General features: G+C 40.3%; 1 protein-coding gene across 1 annotated transcript in view; it reads right to left on the reverse strand.

Moving 5' to 3' along the window:
* Positions 1–494: 494 nt before the first annotated feature.
* glrbb (glycine receptor, beta b) overlaps positions 495–16810 on the reverse strand; it is a 34483-nt gene continuing 18167 nt past the window's right edge. The window contains exons 6-10 of the mRNA XM_030062751.1: positions 16081–16163; positions 15339–15479; positions 11149–11301; positions 6783–7075; positions 495–1223 (exon numbers count right to left, since the gene is read on the reverse strand). Of these exons, the coding sequence (XP_029918611.1) occupies positions 927–1223; positions 6783–7075; positions 11149–11301; positions 15339–15479; positions 16081–16163 (967 nt within the window). The 3' untranslated portion in view covers positions 495–926. The remainder of the gene's footprint in view (positions 1224–6782; positions 7076–11148; positions 11302–15338; positions 15480–16080; positions 16164–16810) is intronic.

Genomic DNA, 16810 nt, shown 5'->3' on the forward strand with positions numbered 1-16810 from the left:
TTGATAGAGAGCTGAGAAAGCCTCCGACACAACACTTTTCATCAAGTCATCTGATATTTTATTTGTTTTGCTTGTAAATTTCACAAACACATGGCCAGCTCACTTAGCGACCCACTTACACACGCGAGGACGGTGGAAAAATGGAGTGGGAGATCGTCAAACGTTACAATTGTTGGAGTGGCAGTGTCACATGACCATCTGAACAGGAACAAGGTGTTTCACATATCCACTAGAGCCTTCTCAAGAGCAAATCATGAGAGTAATAAAATTTAATAAATATTATATATATATTTATATTTATATTTTTTTATATATTCATATACATGCAATTTTCAACATGCAAGGTAATTACAATGTTACACTTCGTACTGAAACGTAAATAAAATGCTCAATTTATTAAATTTGCTGGCAGTTTCCCACTCTAGGCATCAAAAATCAGGAAAGCTGACTATTTACAAATGCTCTTTTATAGACCTCTACATCTTTTTTCGCCGATCGATAATTATGTGATCATAATCTTTGACTGTGGATTGTTTTTACACCAAACATCACAAGAGTTATGTCTGCGATGCCCTATCAGTCTCTCTAGTACCAATATCAATAAATTTAAAGTGCTTCATTCCAAGATGCTGAAGAATATCCTTTTTGGGGGGAAAGGAGATCATGGGATATTTATTATTCAGTAGATCAAAAATACAAATGAGTTTAATAATTCATTTTTGGTGATTGATAGTTAAGGGTAACTGACATGTTCAACAATAATCTGCAGTGAGTTTTATTTTCATGTCAGTGGTCATTTTGTATGCGAACAATTCAAACAGGGGATATTTCATTTTATTTTGGAATGAAACTCTTTGATTGTAATTTGATTAATGATCTAATCTAATTAATAAAGGGGAGGATGATATAAGATGATTTCAAGATGATCACAAGTACACAGACCAGTAAATCACATTGAAGAAGAGGAAAGAGAAGGGGAAGAGGGCTCGGGAGTACAGGTCGATTCTTTTGGCAGCTGAGGGGATGACGGGTTTCGGAGGAGGAGGTCTCTTGTTGTTCTTGGCCTGGGATTTGCCGAGGCTGCTGCCGGTATCGATGGGCTTCCCGTAGCAGTCAAAGTTCGAGAGCTCAAAGTCCCGTGGGAGTGAGCCCACGATGCTGAAGTCGTTGGTCCGCAGGTCTGATTTAGAGGTGCACACCTTCTTACAGCGGGTCTCCGCCACCTGGGGACAAGAGAGGGGCAACGTTCGTAAAACATGATACAAGCATACAAGATAAAGTGAATATCAAGATACATGTGAGCCAATGCATGAAACCAAAGATGAAAGTATCCTCTAAAGCAGAAATGATTCAACAATAACCTTTGTTTGACTTTCAACTTAGGCATTTTGCAAGGCTACAAATTTCCCAAAATAGTCAACATCTTGGGGCGTCCCAGTGGCTCATGGGATGAACATGTGCCATGTAAAACTAAATGTAAAGGCTCATTCATGCTCAACATTAAGTACGTATACAGATACGGATGGAGCCTTGTGTCCGTGCTCTGCGTTTATTATGTCCGTATTTCTGCTCATTTTCAGGAAACTTGCAGGTATGAACAAAATGGAGCAGTACCACTGGAAATCGTGAGGCAGTGTAGCTACGAGTTCAAGTGAGACCCGTCTATGACTGAGACACAAGGAAGAAAATTTCAAAATGCATATTACAAGAGGAAAGAATTCTCCCTCCTTCCCTTCGTGATGTGTTTAATGACCTCAAAGGCCACGGCCGTCTACAACACTCCCTGCGCCTTTCTTACTTTGTTGCAGGTCCATTATTACGACCTCCTCCATCGCTGCCATGATTGACTTCTGACTCTGAGCTGCCCTCTAGTGGATTTACTGCTTGACCTCCACGCCGAAGTAATGGATACATGAAAGTATGTGGGCAGTGACGGTTACATCATTTGAAACAGACATTTATTTTTGTACGTAAAGGGAGCATGAATGAGCCTTAAGATGCAGCGTCCTGGGTTCGAATCTGGCCTAGACCCTTTGCTGCATGTCATCCCCTATCCCGGCCCTGACTTTCCTGTCTCTCTCCCCACTGTGACTGTCTAATAAAGCCAAAATGCCCTCAAAATAAATGTAAAGAAAATCAGCATCTTGTTTATTGATCCTTTTCATTCATTCATTTTCCAAGCTGCTAATCCTAATTAGGGTCACGGGGTGCTGGAGCCTATCCCAGTGCTCACTTGGCGGGAGGCGCTGAAACACCCTGGACAGGTTGCCCGTCGTCAGTCCATTGCAAACTTAACCCTTTTACTGTGAATAGTGTAAGAAAATACAGCATATATATACCTACAGTAATAGGGAATCCTATGAAAATTGGAAGTTGTAAACTTAATGTCACCAACATTCATTCGTTCATTGTTTTCTTCAGAATAATTAAAACAAAAAAAATCAGTCAACCAATCATCTGATCAATCAATCAATTGTATAAAACCACAATACTGAAAAGACCTGAGACCTTGAAATCATCCTTAGACTATTTGTTTCTGCTAGCACACTTTTTCACTACCAAAACGATGCCATGCTGTAGCTCAGTGGTATACAGAACAGAAATGTTGGCATTAATTTCTGGCATCCACATCACAAGCATTTCCTCTTGTCCTCCTCTTTCACTCTATATATAGATATATATGTAGAGTGCCTCACAACAGATGGCACAGACTGCCAACGCTGGCCCTTTCTGAAACAGATTCATCCGTCTATCCAGGCCATTCATGATCGCATACATGTTAACCTGGTTGGAGACGAGCTGGAGTTTTCCCTTGGTAAAGGATTAAACTGTATCCAAACCAGACTTTGGGTGGAGTGCACCATCAGCACCCACTGGTTTTCTTTGGAATACTGAACAGTTGTACACGATACCTTGGCCAGTGCAATTTGAAACTGGGCCAGTACAAAACACACTTGGGTGTCTTTATCTGCACACTGCAATACCCAAGGAATCCATGAAGAGGGAAGACTCAGGTGCAGAACAACAAGCACGAGCATTCGTTGGAGCCAAACTGTAAAACCTGCAGCACAATGTGTATCGTCGCAGATGGGAAGTCTACACTTTAGTTTAAAGCCTGACTTTCAGACACATTTTCACTCACTTCACTCATTATTGGCAGGTGACCAGAGCAAATTAGCTATTGCTCAAGAGGTAAGCAAGTTAATTATACTGTGCAATGTTAAATAAATTAAAGGGAGATCATTTGCAACCAGCCTGATTCTGATAATCACATACGTAGTTAGTCTACTGTATGCTAATTAGCGTTAATGCTCAAAAGTTGCATCAGCAATATCTTTTAGCAGCTAGCAGCTGTTGGTAGCATGATGATGAGAAGGCACACTGATATTTAACATTACATGACAGAATGAGCTCTAGTGAAGTTAATGTTGTTTACTTTCCTTCACAGAAGACAGAATTTGGTCCTTTCTTATCACATGACAAAGATAAGTCTGAGAGTCGACACGTGCATCAATCAAATTTCCAAAACATTAACCAATAAACCAAATTATCTATGACTCCCTGTGTCATTGCCAAGACAGAGTGCTTTTCAAAGTCAAGCCTTAAAAACCGAGGCTTGGGCTTCCTACCCATGATGATACAGAAAATACTCCAGACTTGAGAATTTGCTTCCAATTAATGTTTACGCACATGCTTCTGACGTATAGGACTTTTTCCTCTTCACAGGTTCCTTGTCTGTGTCTGATCAAACTTTCAATACGCCACACTATCCATTTGTTTTGTTTGACACAATGTGGTGTGGTGTGTGTGTGTGTGTGTGTGTGTGTGTGAAGGCTCTGCTGGAGTTGTCATATGCCACATCACAGCCATGGTGCAACTAGTTTTGATCAAAAATGAGAAGAGAACTTGAATGAGGCTGTTCAGTCACGGGACGAGACTGAAAACAGACTACACTTTCAAAAAAACACAGTGTAGCTGTTTGATCCTGAAGCTCGAGAATAGCTCAAGCTAATGCATCAAAACTAGTGTTAATTTAGGAGGACAACAACCAAGTAAGATTTTTGTGACCAAAATTAGATCAATGTGCGCTCAAGAATATTGCCTAATATGGTTACTGTCTGAACCGGGGTCTTGTAATCCCTCTGCAACCAAGACATGTTATCACAACAGACAACCATTGGTCATTAAAAAAAAAAAAAAAAAAAAAAAAAACAATATGAAAAAGGCTGCAGATATTGCCGTCCAAAAATCTTTTTCATCAACTTCCCTGAAGGCCTGCAGGGTGAGCAGGAGTCTAATCAGACTGTGGATGCTTATTCACTGAAGTCATTAGACTCATTAAAGCTTCATTATTTTGATTTGGTTTTGACAAGAAAGCCCATTAGATCTCAATGGAATAATGTAATCCTCTCAAACTAAATGCAGCCCTAACTAACATACACTTGGAGGTAAATTAATTTCAATTAGCCGTACAATTTAAAGACCCATAGAAGATATTGCATGCCTGGTTTCTACGTGCGTGAGTGTGGGTCTTTAGCCCTGACCGAGCTGTGTGCGTTAGAGAGGATGCCAATTTTTAATGATTGGGTTTTCCTATTTTGCATTTAGATTGCATCTCTGGACTTCACTCTCATAATCTTGCCTTGGGTTATGGGATATGCAAGGTTAACCATTTTATCATTGCAGTATGAGGGAGGCTACATAAACACAGATGCACTCACTCTCACAGTGAGTAACAGAAAAAGCACTATCACTTCACTCTTATGGTGATTAAACACAGCTCGAATACTAAATGGGTCATTTTTTTTTCTGTTATTATAGGTGCAGCAAATCGAACATTGATGATGTAACCTACATGTACATAACAATAAAAATCAAGGGTGATTGTTAATTTTATGTTATAAGAGTTAAAATCAGAGAAAACATTGGCCTCAACTATGTATAAATATCCACTGTACTGCACTTCACATGATGAAGAGAAATGCACCGCACAAAAGCTAATCAGAAATGAATATATATATATATATATATATATATATATACATATATATGAAACTGAAACTGGGCAATAACTAAATGAGATTTAAAAAGAAAATAAAAACAAAGAAAAGAAAGGACAACTGCTCTTTGTGCGATGGAAATCATAGCTGGAAATCATAACTTACAGTGACCCATTCATCAGTGCTTTCTAATTTCATCATCAGTAGACACAGAATTATTTCTCCTCTCTGAAAAGCAGCTTTCATAAGCGCCTACAGTAAGTCAGTCTCTAATGTAAATATCTGGGGGTGACATAAGAAAAAAAAATTAAGATGAAAAATATATCAGAGTTTTGCTCTTTCAGGAGAATGTTCCTCCTTCTCATTTATATATAAAAAAAATCCACAGCATGTATCAGTTTCTAAAAGGTGTGGATGGGGGTAAATGGCATCCTTTTGTTCGCTGTTTCTCTGCTGTAGCTCGGGAAGAACAGCAACACTACCAGACAGAGCGCTGGCTACTTTCACAACGGCGGTGTAATCAAGCAGTTCAGAGCCCAAGGGCGATTAGCGTCCTGTTCTAACTGCACTGTGAAGTTTGTGCTCAGAAAACCAACGGCGTCCAACCTTTCCTCGCCTGCCCTCAGCCCCATCAGTCTCATGTTGGACCTTCGGCTACTGTCTTCCATCTGAGTGATCTTTGAGGTGAGTTCCCTCACTTGAGGCTAGAGATCATTAACTTGATGCTCACTAGCTCTCACTGCAGCCTGTAGCACGTCAAACTTAGCCGAGCTGCTTTGAATAGCTCTGTGTGAGGCCTTTAGATCTTTGGTCAACACACTCACATTATCCTTAACTGAGGAATGAGAATGTCACTAGCAATGGAGACATTCAGATCTTGTTAAGGCATCGTAACCAAAGGTTTTTCCTCAATGGTGACATACCGTCACCTTCCCAAGTGCCCCCAGGCTTTCCATGAAACATTATGCTGGGATACGTTGGCAAAATGGGTCAGTAGAACTAATGAAAAGGGTTTAGTGGTTGTTCAGGATGGACTATGTTGCTACACGTGCCTCACAGTCAGGCGAACACACACATGATATTGCACTTGGCTGTACTGCAATTTCACCGGACCTGACCTGAGGTAAATTGGTGATACTAAATCACCCCTTGGTGTGAATGTGTGTGTGTGAATGTCTGTTTGTGTGTGTGTGTCCTGTGATGGACTGACGACCTGTCCAGGGTGTTTCCCCGCCCTCTGCCCAATGAGTGCTGGGATAGGCTCCAGCACCATCACAACCCCAATTAGGACCAGTGGCTTAGAAAATGAATGAATGAAATTCAGTGTATTGTGATTTCAGTAATATTTCAATTAATTGCTCGGATCTAGCACCATATAGTGAAAATGGTACACAACACCAATTTATAATCTTTGAAATATACTTAAATTTGATTTCTTTCAGCACTGTAAGACCTTAGATCCATTAAATACATATGATTTGACACTGACACATTAAATTTGTTATATAAGGTGCCCTTAAAACTGCTCTATACTAACTCTATGCTTGCTAGTTTACATTGTTAAATAGCCTGTCATTGACATAACATTAGCTAGAATGCAGCAACATTTTATAAATTACTACAGTCAATGCTGTGCATTGTAAATAACTTATTTCTGAGTGAAAGAGCGATGAATTTTCCTTCAAGGGTGGACACACACTAACATCAACATGCACACACACACACACACACACGCACACACACACATACACACATAGAAGCCGTCAAACCGGATGCACTGACATGTAAGGTGCTGACATGAAGCGGCGTCCCCCCGGTCCCGTTGACCGTGTTGTTCTTGGCAGCGGTGCTCTTTCCCTCCGCCTTCTCCTTGGACGCCATCTTGGCCTTCTCGGCCTCAATGCGCTTGGGGCTGTTGAGCATCACTTGAACCACAGCGTACTCCACCAACGAAGCGAAACCGAACAGCAGGCAGGCAATGAGCCAGATGTCGATGGCCTTCACGTAGGATACCTTGGGCAGCTCTGAAGCCAAAGACGTGCACTCAGAGGACAGAGAGAGCACCGAGAGGATGCCTAGACAGGGGGGGGAGAGGAGTAACCTTGTCAATCAGTGGTCAGCTAAAGTAAGACAGAGTTAGATGTTAATTTAAGAAAAAAGTAAATGCAACTTTCCAGCTCTAAATAACTTCTGTTTGGGTACAAGCTTATCTTTCTTGCACGGCTCCTGGAGATTAATTTATCTTTCTTCCACACTTCCAGACGGTAAATTTGTCCCAGAAAGCATGGATAATTTTCCTCATTAATACCACTAGATTTATATGAACCTTCCAGTGCATGTTAATGTTGTGATAGAGTGCTTGAGAACATTACAGTGAGGCCATGACTCCCAACATACAAGACTGACACAAGACAGAATTGGGGTGCAGTTTGCATCTCTTTTTCCAATTAGGAAAAGCACTTGATCCACCTGGATTAAATTCTGACAAAGAGAGATGAAAAAAATACATCGTGGCCATGAAAGCTGGAGCATTTCCCCTTCCATGCACAAAACAAAACAAAACAATAAATTCATCTCTCAGTTTACTGAATAATGAACGGATTTCTGCCTTGCACGGTTATTGAATACAAGAGCTCAAATACAATTCATGACCTTTGCTTTACCTCTGCAATAATGACATCTAATGGAGCTTAGGGAATGTCTGATGATGCAGTAATTTTAAATAGATTTTTATCTCTGATTGCCTGCAGGATTATTGGCTATAGCTGTCCTGTGCACAGCGGTGCTTTTTCAGGTAATGGTAAGAGCAAAAATAATGATCCAGCCAATAAGGAAGATGGTGCTGTACTACCTCATGAAAAGCTTCACAGCCCCTCCCTTACTCATACTTTTCAAGCTTTTTGAAGCAACAAAAAACACACTGAAATGACCAATGTGTTTCGCATCCAGGCTTCATTAAACCTTCACTCATCAAAAAACAGGATAGTACAGGGTTCAAGATTTCTGATCAAATGGCTGTGTGACCATTGACCTAAATAAGCAATGAAAGTGAGTATTCTCAGCCTGGAAACCCATGTATTTTCCATGACAAAGACAGGTGAGAGATGGAGATACTGAAAATGTTTTCTCCCAGGTTATCTCTACCAGGCAGTAGCCTGGAGGGGATCATGCGTTTGGTTGTGTGTGTGTGTGTGTGTGTGTGTGTGTCAGTCTGTATGTTTGTCTGAGAGCTAATCTCCGCTACTCTCACATTCTACCAATATTTTTCACAGTTGTGCTTCTATGATGAAGAACGTCTGGTGGTTGCGCCTCAAAACCTTTGAAAAACCTGTTTTCTGGTGCTGCATTCTTTGGTAGAGTAAACACACTGCTGACAAAGAAAGTCAACAAAACAGAGCAGACACACGGGAGAAAAACACTGTAAAAAGTTTCATGATTCATAGGTTCATAGGCTGGTTGACAGATTACATTGACATTGACAGATTACGAATAGGCTGACAAGCCTGATGCTTCATAACTGTAAAAATTGATGTGTAAAAACAGCAGCTGTTGTTTCATACATCAGCGGACTAATTTGCCTAATCTTTGCTGGTCTTAAGACTGTAGTGGAAACGCAGAAAACAACACTTTTAGTTCCTTGAAAAGTAGTTCCTTGGATTAAAAGTATTGGGTAATTTGGTTGGAAACCTGCCTATAGGTAAAGAGACAGAGAGTTTAGCTATTTTAATTTGTGCTCTTTTTGAAATGCAATTTCTGTTTAAAGCCACATGGCTTCTGGCAAAGAGACAGAGCTGGCTCACTGGCACAATGTGTGTAATAAACTGAAACAGATAGAGAAAACCTAAGAAAAAGCTAAACTTGAAAGGCTTTTTGTATTTTACGGTATATTTTGTATACTGTCCTGTGTTATATTTGAATAATATAGTAACTTAAACTGTAATTTGAAAACTGTTTGACAGCACAATTGGCTGCTGAGTCTCTCATGTTTTGCCTGTAGTCTGGAAAAGGGAGGAAACTGAGTGCACTATTGTATGCACAAAATAAGAGCAGCCTTGATACAGTATCATCTATGAATACACAGCCTGAGAATGTTCCTGATATGCTTCAGTTACCTCTCCATTGGTGAAAACACCTACTGTATGGGAATAGCCACACACACACACACACACACACACATTGCATGTGTGTGTGTGTGTGTGTGTGTGTGTGTTTCACAAAAACATACAAACACACATGCACACAAGCATGAGCACAAAGCTGCATGTGGGCGCGCGCACACGCACACACACACACACACACACACACAAAAATCACAGTGCAGAGCTATAAATGCCACTGCTCTTACACCTGGGAGATGACTGACCTGGACTGATCCCATTTACAGAGGAGTCAGAAGCGGCTCCCAGGAGGAGATGGTGTGATGATGGGATGAAAGTGGTGTTAAACAACTGGAAGGAGAATGGAGAAGGGAGGTGGTGGATGATTGCAGTGGGATAACAATGGATTATCTTATCCATGCAACCGTGCACGGCCTGAGGTGCTGGTACCTTAAAACATGAGTGACACTGAAACATTGCACATAGGTTGAATTATGGTGCAGAGAACAAGAGGGTAGGAAGGGGACGGGACAGATTTCCTGAAAATGCAGTTTAAATTAACTGAATTCCTCCAATTAAAATTGAAGAATTATAATTCAAAACACCATGTGTCGATTTTATTAGAATAATTATAATAGGAAAAAAGTCACCTAAACCATAAAATTCAGTATTTATAAAATTAAAAGGATTTGGCTTGTAAAAGCATTAATTAATCGTCAAGAACTTAAGCTCTCTAAATACTGAAAAAGTTCTCTAACTTATTTGAATTTCCACTATTGATTTTATTGGAGAAAGTGTCAGGGTGGTCCAACAACAGGTATCCAGTTCTAGGACAAAACTCTTCAATTTTTTCATCAAGGAAACACAAAAATTGCGGTGATTGGTATGACAACTAATGGAGCTATTTATATAACCTGACATTAAATGTCAAGGCCACAGAAATAATGCAACAGATGACCGATGAGGATGTGATGTGACTGAGCAGAGTGTGCTTTGATGAGGTGAATTCCATTATTAGGAAGGTTATCGGGCTGTTAGGAAGACAGATGACGACCCTATACCCCTGTAGTTTGAGAGTTTCTGTTCTTGTTCTAACATACCAGCCTAGGAAAAACAAAAGTGAGACAAAGATCAACACAGTGTGCAGATAGGACACCAGGGATGGGTCTATGGATTTTTGGCTGTGATATATCTGGCAACTAAACACAACAAAATCAAGGAGCCTTTTCAGCTGAAGTGTATCAGGTTTCTTGCCTGGTTTGGACAAACAACAAAGCTTCTCAGGAGGCTCAGCATTCCCCTCGATTAATTTGGTTAATTGGGTTCAGGTGTTCCTCTCTGGCCAGCTGGGCCACTCCTGCCTCTCGACCAGCACTCTCAATCCCCATCCCGCTTAACACAAGGGCTCCTCCAGGAATTCAACACCCTGCCCTTGACTCTTCCCGAAGACCTCAGGCCAAGCCATAAGCACTGCATAGTTTAAGCAGATATGAATGCTTGAGGGAGTAGATTTACTGACTATTCTTTAATAAATCTAAATTTCCATGGGGTTTACTTTACATTGGAAGAGGGCTACTGACAAAGAGAGCACCACTGCTGTAGGTGCTTTCTATCAATTACAGCCACATTCAGTGATTTATCTCAGGTAGAACAATGCTGGACATGGCAGCACGCTTGGCAGATAAAGTCCTCCATGCTGTCAAAGTGATTGATGATGTCATGACGCTGGTGATTGGAAACCAAAATGTCAGTGATCCCTAAAGGCATACAATTATTTCACAGAAGCATCTGTTTGTGCTACCACAGTCTTTTGACCATGGCTTTTGACAACAATAAAACTACTGTGTGATGGAAGGTTCCCTCTTAATGATACCCGGTCTCATCCATCGCCCATTTTCAGTTTTTCCACTACCATCCAAAGCAGGTTTCAGTGTAGGTGTTAAATCTAGTTATACAGCACATGGAATAGTAACATTAGACCCCTGTGTATCTGTAAATGTCACTGGAGGCTGAAAAAAAAAATGGATCACTGGTGTCAGGATTATCCATACCCAAAGGCACCCTGGCAGCACTGGCATCAGGGTTAATCCAGAAGGAGAGCCATGAGAGGACCACGATGAGCAGCGTGGGAGCATAAACACCCATCATGTAGAAGCCAACCTGCCGCCTTAGGGTGAAGATTACCTCCACACAGGTGTAGTACCCTGCATCAGGAACGAGACAGAAGATACACAATGAACTTATTTCACTGAGAAACACGGATCGCTTTGAAATTTACTGATGACAGGCAGGTTCAGTTTGCACAAATCATGAGGAAGGGATACTTCCTCACTGAAATATTATGACCAAGTAAATGCAAGAAAACAATACAGTACTTTATTGATTGTGCCTGTTTTATTTACTGTAGACATAGAGGGTAGATTTAAAGGACTTAATCCCTGGGCAGATAGCAAGCGTCAGACGCTAGAATCAGCAAATGCACCTATTGTTCTCAATGACTGCAGGCAAACTACAGGCATTAAGTGGTGTGTCACAACAGTTTTGACGCGGCTCCAAGCCTCAGCTCAGAGCTCAGTTGAATTTCAAAGCTTCAAAGCAGGGAACAGACCACCAAAATACAGTGCCTAGTGAACTGCAGAAGCAACCAGCTGATCTAGAATTTATCCTCTTGTGTTGACACTTCAAATCTCCTGTGTGCAGTGTGCACTACTAGGTGTCATATGCCATGCATCAAAAGATGTGCAGCCACTGAAGTTTCCCATCTGTTCAGGGCTTTAGAGATTTAGACTAAAAAAGAGCACAAAGAACGTTAAGTCGTTTAACTAAACTTTCCAGCTCTCTAATTAGCATTAGCTAGGTTAGTAGAACTACCAAAGGGCAGGGGTGTCAATCATGCCATGGGTTGCCAATAGTATGCAGGGTTTCATCCCACTGAACTCATTAGTTCCTCCTTTCTGGCTAAAGGAGTGCTAATCAGTATAATCACCTGGTGTAGGTTTTGGTTCTGCAAAAATCTGCATACTCTTGATTCTTTATAGCACATGATTGGACACCACTCAATAACACTGAAAATAAAAATGGACAAGAGAAAGTAAAGATTTGTTTTCCTTGCTCTTGAGGAAGAGGATGAGTCAGAGGATGTGAGCACATGACATCCTCCAAGACTGAACGGAACAGGGTTTTATCATCTCGTCCAAGTGCTAAATAGCGGCTATTTCAAGGGCTGTTTTCACACTGATGTAATGCACAGTGTGGCTGAAGTTGAGACCTGCTCATTCCAGAGCACTCAGGGCTGTGCCACGAAAATCAGACTGTGCCCATCAAAATGCCAGGCATATAGTTTGAAGGATGTATGCGCCTGCCATCTGTCAAACCATAGAAAATAACTCAAAAAGGTGCAGGGTCTTTAAAAAAAAAACACCCAGTGTGATCACAGACTAAAGAGGGATTTTTACGTCCTGAGACACAAAGATTGATTGTGCAAAAGGGGATACAACTGAATCTTAGCAGTGATACTTATGATTCATACGCTCACTTTAAATGTGCGCTTGTTCAAATATTTCTGCTGTAGGGCTAATTTGACTCTTGGGACGATTCCCACACAGACTGTTCTTCTTTAAAGTACAAAACTTTCTGTTCTCAAGTGCTGATTTTTAACCCCTCCTGCTGCACTGGAAGCATGGCCTCCATTAGCTGGGGTTACACCAACATGGGGTGAACAAGCATACATTTCAGAGACGCTTTCCTAATCCCCTCCGAGTCTTCTCTTTCCATCTGCCCGAGGAGGCTGGACGGTAAGCCCGATGGGATGGTGGAGTGGATGGGCTGAGGTAATGTTTGACTAGCCCAAGGCTCTCTGGGTGATCTTTATACAGCATATAAGGAGTGCCTGTGTCATAGAGCAGGCTCGAACCAGTTGTACACAAAGGTGATCTTTGTGTCTGGCTGGGTTTCCATGACAACCCGTTAAAAGGCTGACCCACTGCCAGCGGTGCGCCTCCCAAGTACGAGAGCATTGAGGTCACAGCAGCTCTGTGGTTAATAGAGAGTTTTTCCATTTCATTGCAAGTACCATGCTGCACCCACACTGGGCTTATTATGTGCAGGGTATAGTACCTGCACCCTGTTTTTTTTTTTTTGTTGTTGTTGTTGGTAATAGGAATACTCAGCAGTTTTGATCCCACCAGCATCCTTTGAAAGTGAGCCAGTACAAAATATGTTTGGGTGACTTACAGCCCTTCCCTAGCTTATGCGTACAGAACAAAATGGAAATAACTGCCGTTTCACTAAATTTTGTGAAGTGGGTGCATCTTAAAATGAAAAAGCACATATTCTGTGCACAGTAAAGTGCAAGAAATGTTTTGACAACGCTAAATTATTTTAGGGAGGAGACACGCAGAAGGTAGTTTGGCACTGAAATACTGAGGTGGAAAGCAAGGGTGTGGACGTCAGGGTGGTGGGTGGTCAGATAAATTTCTCCTGAACTGTGATGACCTCGATATTTTACTGAGTGAGGTTTTCAGTTTCAACGTAAGTATTTTTTAAAATTAAAATATTACCTAAACCTCACCCTAACCTTGACCAAGTTGTTTAGTTGCCTGATCTTAACCAAATTTTTATTCACCTTGATCTAACCTTAACTCCACCTTATTCCTAATCTTTCACCATGACAAAAACATGCAAATGGTTTGACAAACCTGCACTGCAGTTGTTGCATGAGCCAATTTGTGTTGGAGAAGCATATTGTTCATGTTATTTGTGCCACAAAAACTAATTTGCATTTTGAAGTTGTACACATTTCACCAAATTTTAGGAACTGTATTGGGGAAAGATATATCATGTTGCATCAGTGCATGTACAGCACTAATGCAGCGCTGCCCTTTGCAATCAACAGGTTTTCATTAAACTGCATAATCTTACGACACATACACATACTCCTCAAAGCTGTCAAAGTTAACATTTCCACATAATAGAAAGGTACATCTTAACATGTACTGTAGTCTAGTATTGAACCGTTAAAATCTATTTGTTTTTTTCACAGTAAACAAAATCCACCAATGATGTCAATATTTCTTTCTCTAATGCAGCATGAACTGGATTCACAAATTTCCCTAAGGTGATAGCATCTCGCAACAAAATCTCCAAACAAGAATTTGTGAAATGAAATTTGAAAAAAAGTAAAATATCTCCTCCTGTTTACAGATTTTTCCAATTGCTTTTAAGGTAGAAAAAAATCATCTTAAGACAATTTTTAACTATGATAAATTACTTGTTAGGATGAATATTATATGCAACACCATGCACAATATTAAACTGGAGCACACTTTGAGACTGCAAGCCTCTGCCAACAATGAGCAATTCTCCAACTTGTTCCACCCAAAGACATCATTACAGCCTCTTAAATTTTATGTTCAGCTGATTTATTGACCGTGCAAATACGCTTTTAACATTTGGAACCGCGTCTCAGTTTCTGTTACTTTCATAGTCACGGCTAAAAAAAAAAAAAAAAGAAAAAATCTGGACAGGTGGGAATCCCAGATCTGGATCACAACATAAATCTGATTGTAAAACTGTTGCTTGGCCCAAGACCTATCTGAGCACTAAAGACTATGGAAATCTGTGCATGTTTTTTTTTTTTTTTTTTTTTTTTTTTAATATCCTGATTACAGACAGACACAGAGAACACACTGGCAGGTGCAAAAACATAATTTTCTTGGCAGAGGTAACAATGATCAGGGTTGTAGTCAGGGACACAGACAAGTTTTTGGACTTTAAATGTAATGATGAGACTATAGCGTTGTGCTTCTCACCCACACAATAACAAGTTCAATTCAGAGGGAATTATTAATGAAAAGATGAAAGAAAAACGCAAAGCTGAACATCATTTAAGTCAAAACCTTGTTTGGCTTACCAGTGCTGTGGTTACTGGCAACACTTAATGATGTAACTGGGACTTCACTGGCTCAAAGGACTTCACTTTGCTCTGTTTTTTTTATGTGTAATAAGTATATAATGTCATACGGTTTATGCCAAATTCAAGACGAAAACCTATGAGTGATCAATTGGCTGTTATTGGCTGAACTGAAGGGTCATTTGTGGCATTCATTTTTCAGTATTTCATTTACTGTAGTCACTGTTTCAATAATTTAATTTCTACTTTCCTGACAATTAAATGTTTTATAACTTTCATTTTGAAAATGGTTGCGTAAACGATGTTTGATATTTATTATGACAACAATACCTGTTCCAGCGTAGTATTTGGTACAGTTTCCGTAATCAATATCCTCCTGTTTGATGTCGAACTGGGGCAGGGCAATGGCGTCCATTTGCACCGGGTCTCCCGTCTGCCACATGAACTGCAGGTCGTCTGTCGTATACCCAACTAGATACAGAGACAGGGAGGTAGACAGATGCACATAAAAATGGTTAAACACAAGCGTGCACACATACACACACAATGAAACAGTTGAACATATATAGAGGTATACACAAACACACACAAGGGCAAATATTATGCACATAAACACAAACAGACAACACTTACACACAATAAACCTGACAGTTAAATACAAAGAAAAAAACATTTTGTCGAGGCACACAGACATACAGACAGCCGTAGGCCTCAGTAATCAGGTCTGGCATTACTGTGAAATGGCTTTAAGCTTTTATTTATTTATATATTTATGTTTGCTTGTTTAGTCTAAACTGCTTTGTAAACAAGATGCAATAACCACAGTCAAGCTCAATTAGCTGGGAGACTTCCATAACAACCTTAAAATATGATGATTTATTCCACTTCTCCAAATATTTACCACTTAAATTGGGCTTTAAACACAACCAAAAAAGACTTCATTTACCCCAAAACGAGTATTTTATAAAAACAACAAATATATTCCCAACTCATGAATAACTCCCAAATACCATTCATCAGATGGTGTGCGCTGACGAGATGGAATATTGTAATATCATTCAGAAATACTCACAGCTCTCAAGTTGCATCTTGCACCTCTGAGTGTCCATGGGGAATAATGTTAGGTCCAGAGGACAAGACAGCGTGACGGACAGCCTGGTAGAAGACATGGAGAAGTTAACAATACTTTTATACGTGCAAATAGATAGATAGATAGATAGATATACTTTATTGATCCCAACCAGGGAAATTCTGGTGTTCCAGCAGTGACAGTAGAAACATACAATAAAGTTAACTAAAGAAAAAAAAAAAGAATAAAGGCTAAATATATACAATAAAGACTATAAAGACTAAAAACTAAAAATATACAATAAGGGCTAACCTAAGGAAAAGAGATATGAGATGTGAAAATATACATATGGAATGAATATGACAATATACAGATGGAACTGAAGTATATACATGATTGTATAGATTGTATAGATAAGATAAATCTCTCATTGCTTAAAGGCCCATTCCTCTTCCCAGTTTGTCAATTATCCCTCCTCCCAGTGTTGCCCCGCTCCTGTCATATCTGCTCACACTCCCACTGACATCATATTGTGTAAAACATGTCATTAAAGCTGCACTGGGCGAAATCAAACACTGGGAGCTCCAAATGGTGAAAGGTAACCATCTGAAAAATGTAAACTTCAACAGCCACACATCCTGTAACGTGACCTCAGTACACAGCACACAGCGGACTCGTGTTTACCCGTCCAGTTGGTGTGTGATGCTTCACACCGAAGGATATCAAAGGGTTG

The sequence above is a fragment of the Myripristis murdjan genome, chromosome 10 (genome assembly GCF_902150065.1).
Source record: "Myripristis murdjan chromosome 10, fMyrMur1.1, whole genome shotgun sequence".
NCBI lineage: Eukaryota > Metazoa > Chordata > Actinopteri > Holocentriformes > Holocentridae > Myripristis > Myripristis murdjan.